At 35.6% G+C, this 7,714-nt stretch overlaps 1 protein-coding gene across 1 annotated transcript; it reads right to left on the bottom strand.

The window, feature by feature from the left end:
- Positions 1-3,809: 3,809 nt before the first annotated feature.
- LOC125399341 (taste receptor type 2 member 140-like) lies at positions 3,810-4,748 on the bottom strand. The gene has a single exon (XM_048432811.3). It carries the CDS (start codon positions 4,746-4,748, stop codon positions 3,810-3,812), a length of 939 nt encoding a protein of 312 aa, XP_048288768.3.
- Positions 4,749-7,714: the final 2,966 nt, after the last annotated feature.

Here is a 7,714-nt window from a genome sequence, read left to right as displayed (position 1 = left end):
ATAAGCAGATTCTAGCTATAAACAAAGGACATTGAGCCTATAGTTCGTGATCCTAGAGAAGCTAAATAAGAAGGTGAACCCAAAGAAAAGCATATACTGATTCTCCGGGATATTGGAAGTTGACAAGATTGCCGGGCAAAAGTTGGGGGGGGTGGATTGGGGGGAAGGGGAGATGGGGAGAGAGAAGGGAGAAGGGGAGGATTTGGGAGAGCTTGGGGGAATGGGATAATTGAGATAGAGGAAGGGTGGATATGGGAGCAGGGAAGAAGTTATCCTAACCAAGGGAACCATTTTAGGATTGGCTAGAGTCTTGGCTCTAGAGGGGTCCCCAGGTGTTCAAGGGGATTTCTCCAACTAGTTCTGTGGGCAGCAGATGAGAGGGTGTCTGAACTGGCCTTATCCTATAGCCACACTGATGAATATCTTGCATATCACCATAGAACTTTCATCCGGCAATGGATGGAGATAGAGACAGAGACTCACACTGGAGCACTGAGCTCCCAAGGTCCAAATGAGGAGCAGAAGGAGGAAGAACATGGGCAAGGAAGTCAGGACCACGAGGGGTGCATCCACCCACTGAGACAATGGGACTGATCTAATGAGAGCTCACTGAGGCCAGCTGGACTGGGACTGAATGAGCATGTGATCAAACTGTACTATCATAATGTGGCTGACAACGAGAGCTGACTGAGAAACCAAGGACAATGGCACTGAGTTTTGATTGTACTGCATGGACTGCCTTGTGGGAGCCTAGTCTGTTTGGATGCTCACCTTCCTAGACCTGGAGGGAGGGGGAAGGACCTTGGACTTCTCATAGGGCAGGAAACCCTGACTGCTCTTAGGACTGGAGAAGGGGGGGAGAGGGAATGGGAAGAGTGGGAGGGTATTGGGAGGAGGAGAGGAGGTGAAAATTTTTATAAATAAAAAAGGAAGGAAGGAAGGAAGGAAGAAAGAAAGAAAGAAAGAAAGAAAGAAAGAAGGAAGGAAGGAAGGAAGGAAGGAAGGAAGGAAGGAAGGAAGGAAGGAAAGGAAGAAAGAAAGAAAGGAAAATTTTTAAAAAAGACACCCTTCTTCACATGCTCATTATTTGAACCCAGATGAACTACAAATTGAATGCAGTATGTTAACTTTACCTAAGGAAACAATTCTGGAGACAGTTCAAGGAGCAATAATCCTATCACCAGAGATGTCTTTTATCCCAGTATACTCCAGACATTTTCAATGCTACAAAGACATTGGCAGATTTCCCAAAACCAAATGCTCACACCAAGTGGATGAAAAATATGCTCAGTATTAACTAAGCCTGTGTTACTGGTCATGATTAATAATCTCCTAACAAAAAATTTTAGCAATACTATTTCTGGATGGACAATGGAGTCCTATTTTCTTTTTGATCATTTTTTTTTACATTTACCTTTGAGAGTTTAGAGTATTTGCATCATTTTTGCATCTTTTTTTCTTCCATCTGAACTCTCCCATGTACTTCTTACTGCTATCTTTCAAATTCATCACCTGATTTTTTTCACAATTTTTGTTACACACACACACACACACACAAATAAATATTTCAGTCTGAATGATATTCTACTGACTTTTATATTATGTGGACCATGTTAAGGAGGAACACAGCATTAACCAAAATAAATGCTTAGTTTAATGTTAGTTTCATAGAAAAAAAACTGCTATCCCAAAACAATTCTAACCGTATATTGTATGCCCTCACCACAGGCCCCAAAATTTAATTCTGGTCCTGAAGGTAAAGGTGAATTCTCATTTACCAGCATGCAAATGAAGGCATACTCTCTTTCACTGTTTTGCAAGCATTTTCCTTTGTCTAGTCTCTTTGAAATTTGAGTTCATGAAGTATGAATGTCATCCAGCAAAGCTTTAAAAGTTTTGAAGTTGCAAAGATTTATTATTATTTTCATCAATGAAATGGTGATATCCTGAATGGTTCTTCAACATCAGGATTTTGTTTCAGCAGATAAATTGGATTCATGTAATAGAGCTTTTTCTTTCTAAGGTGTCTTGTTGTCTATAGGATCTCCTTGGAAAATTCCTCTTCTCTACAATTATCTGATGGTAATTAATGTCTTATAGCTTCATTATATTCAGTCAAGAAGCACACACACACACACATACACACACACACACACACACACACACACACACACACACACACCAATCCAAGGCTGAGAACAAAACACCATTCAAGAAATCATTGCTGTGATCACTGAGATAGAATTCCACTGTCTAGATATGGCAGTAAATCTAGTGTGTTGATGAAGTGAAAACTACTAACAGAAAAGAATCTTGCTAGAAGTGTTCCTTAAAAGTTATTTGCAGTGGTGATAAAAAAAAAGAAAGCCTACTGAATGCTGTGTTCTGTTGATTGCTAGTACCTTAGCATTATAGTAGAAGGAAACTGGATAGGCTTCCATCTTGATGTTGTGAGATTTCTCTGAGATTTGTTTTTTAGTGAAAATTGTTCTGTGTACTTCCATTTTTATTGCCCTGTGGATTGTATTGTATTTGAAATGTTACCATGACATGATTTGCATTTATCTTTTATTGATATTTACTCTATTTTCACCAAGAAAGCTATACTTTGACTCTTATCTAATTTTTCATTTATTGAACTTCATCTTTGACTGTTAGCATTTCACATTCATAGGTTCCATGTAAGATCCTTCTGTCTGTGTGTTGCTTTCATTGGTTAGTGAATACAGAACTTGCTTGGCTTATAGCATGGGAAGAAAAGGGCAGAGTCAGAGACATGCCATGGAGTTGCAGCCAGAGTCAGACATGCCAAAACTTTGCAGGTAAGCCACTGCCACGTGACGATACACAGATTAATGGAGATAGGTTAAATTAATGTGTAAGAGATAGCTGATAAGAAGCTATAGCTAATGGGCAGTGATTTAATTATAGAGTTTATTTGTGATTATTTTGGATCTAAACTAGCCAGATGGCTGGGACAAACTAATGGCCCCCTTCCAACAGTTCCATCTCTAAATATTTATTCAACTGCAGATACTTTACAAATAAGAGCATTTCTCTCAGCACTGAAAATATACATACTTTCTTTTCTTATTGTTTCCAAAGCAACAGAATAACAAACAACTACTCACTGCACAATTTTTCTGTTTCCCAATTCAGTTCTTTATCCTCTTTTCAATAAGTGAATTTATTCATACAATATTCAAAAATGGGTTAAAATTTTCAAATATCAATGAGCTGTGTATAAGTACTATATCATCTTCCTCCAAGTAGCTACCTATTACACAAATCCACATTTTATTACATGTGCATCCCCATCAAATTGTCTCTGGAAGACATACAGAAAATAAACTCAGCATTTTTCATTAAGTAGGTAAATAAATAAACAAGGCTAAAAGAGGAAATTTCGATAAAACAAACTTAATAATATGAAGGGTTTCCTTCTGAAGATTCACAGAATTCTCACAACAGATTAAACATCATTGGACACATGCCACATGAATAAATACACACATATATATTACATTTAACATAAACCATTTAAAAATGACAATGTGTACAATTGCAAATTTAATTTTGCAAATATTATATGTTCATATATTTATTTAGTCCATAATCATTTCTATCATTGTAGAACAACAGATATTTCCATATTTTCTGCCAATGCTGTAACAGTTAGGGTAGTCCTAATCTACACAAAATTTGGCCAAATTCACAATGCTACAAGTAAAATACAGAAGGTTGAAATTTATACAAAAATATTTATTAAGAATTAATATACCTCTAAGATACAAAAGATGATCTACATTTTAGGAAACTGGGGGCTTCAAATCACTGAGCCTGTATCTCAACCACCACACCATGGAAATAAATGCCTGTCTAAGTTTAGTGTTTCCCAGGATCAAGACATAGGAGTGGCCGAAAGGGAAAGCAACTCCAATAGCCCAGAAAAGAAGAGAAACTGAATGTTTCTGCTTATATTTAATGCTACAAAACTGCAAAAGAGGTGACAGGGAAAAAACAGTATACAGTAACAGGAAGGTGACCACCATTTGCAGAGCCTTCATGTGGGCAGCAGTGCTGACATCTCTGGAGCCTTTGGCATTGTACTGCATGCTCTTCAGATGTCTCCACAGGGAAAAGATGAGCAGAAGGAACACGGTCAGGGTCACAGTAAAGGGGATGAGTGTGAACATAGTGTTGGTGAGTAAAATGAAGCTAGGAAATTGAGAATAATTACTTGAGATAACACTGACGGATGTATTGGCTTCAATTCTGTCAATCCAGAGATCAATGTGTGTGTCTATGACTAAAATATTTAAAAACAAGAGGAGCAGAGATGCCAACAATGTCCCTGAAACCATTTTTTTTACTCTCCACTTTAGTTGAAGGAAAATAGAGTTTGAAAAATTGGCTATCTTGAGAAAATAGAAGATGCTGAGACATGTAGCAAGCCAGATACTGAAATGATTGGTTGTTGTCCAGGAAATACAAATTTGTTTCACAATTCTTCTAGTTATTCTTATGGCTGGAAACCGTTCACATATAAATAAACTTGCAGTTAGTGAAAAGAGCAAAGCAATTCTGGAAATTGCCAGAGTAGTCAAGATCTGATCTATGAAAGATATCTTTCTCCTCTTTACCCAGTCCATAATGTTCACCAGCACTGTGAATGCATTGCCTAAAGTTCCCATTAGCAATTCCACACTTAGAGTAGTTAATAATATGTAATGTAGGACACCATTCATTGTTTCCAAGATGATGTTCCAAATTCCACTATAATGCTAAATATTTCTTAATGCAGTCTTCTGATGTTAAGTCTAGATGATTCTTGAGAACTCATAACATATTAATTTTAATGAACTCGTATGTACAGTGTCAAATAAACACCAAGATTTTCTAAGGAAGTGGTTTATAGTTTTCTTCACAAAAATCTTGCACTTTTCTAGAAAGCCCAGCTGAGCTTCATCCAGATGCTTCATATCTTACAAACAACGCACCAGAGTTCTTCATAGTTGATGCTGAATAAAGCAGAATTCTCATGTACTGTCACCAAAGCAAATAAATATATTTACATTGCTTTGACTGTTTGCATATTAAATTGTAACCATTTAATTCCTGACAAAGAAAAATTATACAATTCTAACTCATATAAAAGGCAAAGGATCTTGAATTCCATTAAATATTTCAAAATGAAGTCACTTAGGCATCTAAACATATTTTCTAAAGTTATTTCTATAAGCAAACAATTACCTAATAATATTACATAGTTAGTTATTCTTCAAATATTTGGACTGAGAAGATTAATAATTTTACTTTTTATAAGGTCATATATGCATTCATATACATGCAAATACTAATATGTGTTAGTTCATTAATATTCATTATTGACATTGTAATCCCTTTCATTTCTGACTTAAATAATTCAGGTTTATCATTTACTTAAACTTATTGTGCATTTCACTTATGGTTAGCAATATGGTAGTTGCTAGGAGGTGGTATAAAATTGGTTCATTTTTAATTTTTGCAATAGTAATGTAAATATTCTAAAGAGTTGTTGTATATTCTAAAGATAGTTGACTATCCTATTAAAACATGTAAATACGGAATAATTCCTATTCTGTTACAAAGCAGACAATAAGTTTACGTGAGTTCATTTGCACAACAAGAATCCTTTTCATTATCCATGTCTCCTACCTTTGTTAATTCATCTGATTCCTTCACCAGTATGCACACTAGGCACTATTCATTTCTCTCCAGTTTGCACAGACATTTGCTCCTGTAATGTCACTGTGGGCATCAATGAATATAAAGGACAATATACAGCCCACCCAAGACAAAGAATGGAGCAAAGAGTCATAACTTTCTTTAAGACCTAATGAAGAGTCAAAGAAGCAATAACACAAAGTGAAGTATCAAAATAAGACAAAAGAAAAACATGTATTAGAAACTTTAGTAAACTTGGCATAGTGGTACACACTGGTATGTGTAGCTCAGCACTGAAGTATACTGGGCTAGTTGATGAGAACCTGTATAAACATAACACTGACAAAAATGTTACATTAAAGGCAAAGCTATAGATTATTGCATGTGAAAGATGGATTACAACTGTAAATTGGAGCATTAGTTAGAAAAGAAAGTGACAAAATTTCTAGAAGAGTAACATTAACATACCTGAAAACAGAAAGGTCCTCATGGGATGGCTCTTTCCCCATAATAAAAAGGCATAAGATGACAAAGAAAAATGCAAAACACATTATGGGAAGGGTGGGGCTGTGTATCACAAATGCTAGTACAAGAGCTTCAAGGCCTTTAAGAAAAGTGACAAAGCTTGTATGCATGGAGGGAATAATGCCAACCCAGGAGCTTCCCTGAGCCCCTCTTCTCCACCTATCACTCTGGACAGGAAGCATTTGAGTTTCTACTGGAATGGCTGTAGCTGCTGGACTCTAGGCCAAGTTGTTTTTTTCAGATTCAAAACTGCAAGTCAATTAACAATGACAAGATTGCTGTGAAAGTCTGTGACACAGTTGTAGGAAAAGAACCCAAACTTCTACTGAATTGACAGAAGGCACTCCTTCGAGAGAGGAGTAACCTATATTCAAGAGACAATGCAGCAAAGACAGAGCTACAGAACAAGCATAGACTTCCATCGCAGTGCAGGTCACTCAGCAAGGTGTAAGTCACGTGTTTATAAATTTAGTCACAGTCATTAATATTGGTTGTCCATTAATGGCACAGTCCGTTAATATTTTAATCATGAATATGTGTGAGACCTCAGATATCTTGTTTTCTATTTTTTTGGTGAATATCTTATGTCATCAAGGATATCCTGACAGTTTGAACTATAATAGAACATTGTGAACATTAAGTTTATTTTTCTAAGTGGCTATCCAGGTACTGGATGGTGGCAGGGAAAATATCCAGTGAACTAAATATTTTATTCCTTGCCTTCTATGAACTTATAATATGTGAACTTAAAAAGAGTTTAGAAATGTTAAGAGGAAATAAAACATACAAAAGTAACAATTGAGAAAGGTTGCTATCAGGCATTCCATGTAGCTCAGTGGAAGAATGCTTTTAAGTCATGTATGAGACCCTGGGTTTAATCAACAACCAAAAAATAAAAAAATAAGAAAAGAAATCTTCTAGATTTTATGATGTTAAATGGCTTTTTCACATAAAATAAGTAATAAGAAATGTACTAATGTACTGATGATAACACTATCCACAGTTGAAAAGTAAACAAACTTTTTATTAAAATCATTTACATGGTTTTCAAAAACTACCATATTGTCACAAATGCCATCTACTTTGGCGTTCCAGCTTGCTGCAGTTAATACCTTTTGCATTTTAATAATATACTAACATTTCACTTAAAATTGTACAATAGCCAGGCTTTGTTCTGAGAAATGTTTCTGTTTGTGTAAATTTGCAACCTCAAAGTCAACCAAATGAAAACAGAATCAAACACTTCATGCTACACACATATTTAATAATGTGTTTATTTATTGACCTTTTACAGCCTTCAAATCATTCACTCATTAATTCATCCATTTATTAATTATGTAAAATAATTTGACAACTATTTTGCTTTCATTTTTAGGTGCTAAGAATAAACAGAATTGACATGATTTTCCCTCCCAGGATGCTTTTTATGTATTTGAGGAGATTGATGATGAACATGGTTAATTCTATTACTGAAATGATTTAT

Source organism: Myodes glareolus, chromosome 3, assembly GCF_982192425.1.
Source record: "Myodes glareolus chromosome 3, mMyoGla1.1, whole genome shotgun sequence".
In the NCBI taxonomy this organism is placed as follows: domain Eukaryota; kingdom Metazoa; phylum Chordata; class Mammalia; order Rodentia; family Cricetidae; genus Myodes; species Myodes glareolus.
This window is presented reverse-complemented; position numbering and strand designations above follow the sequence as displayed.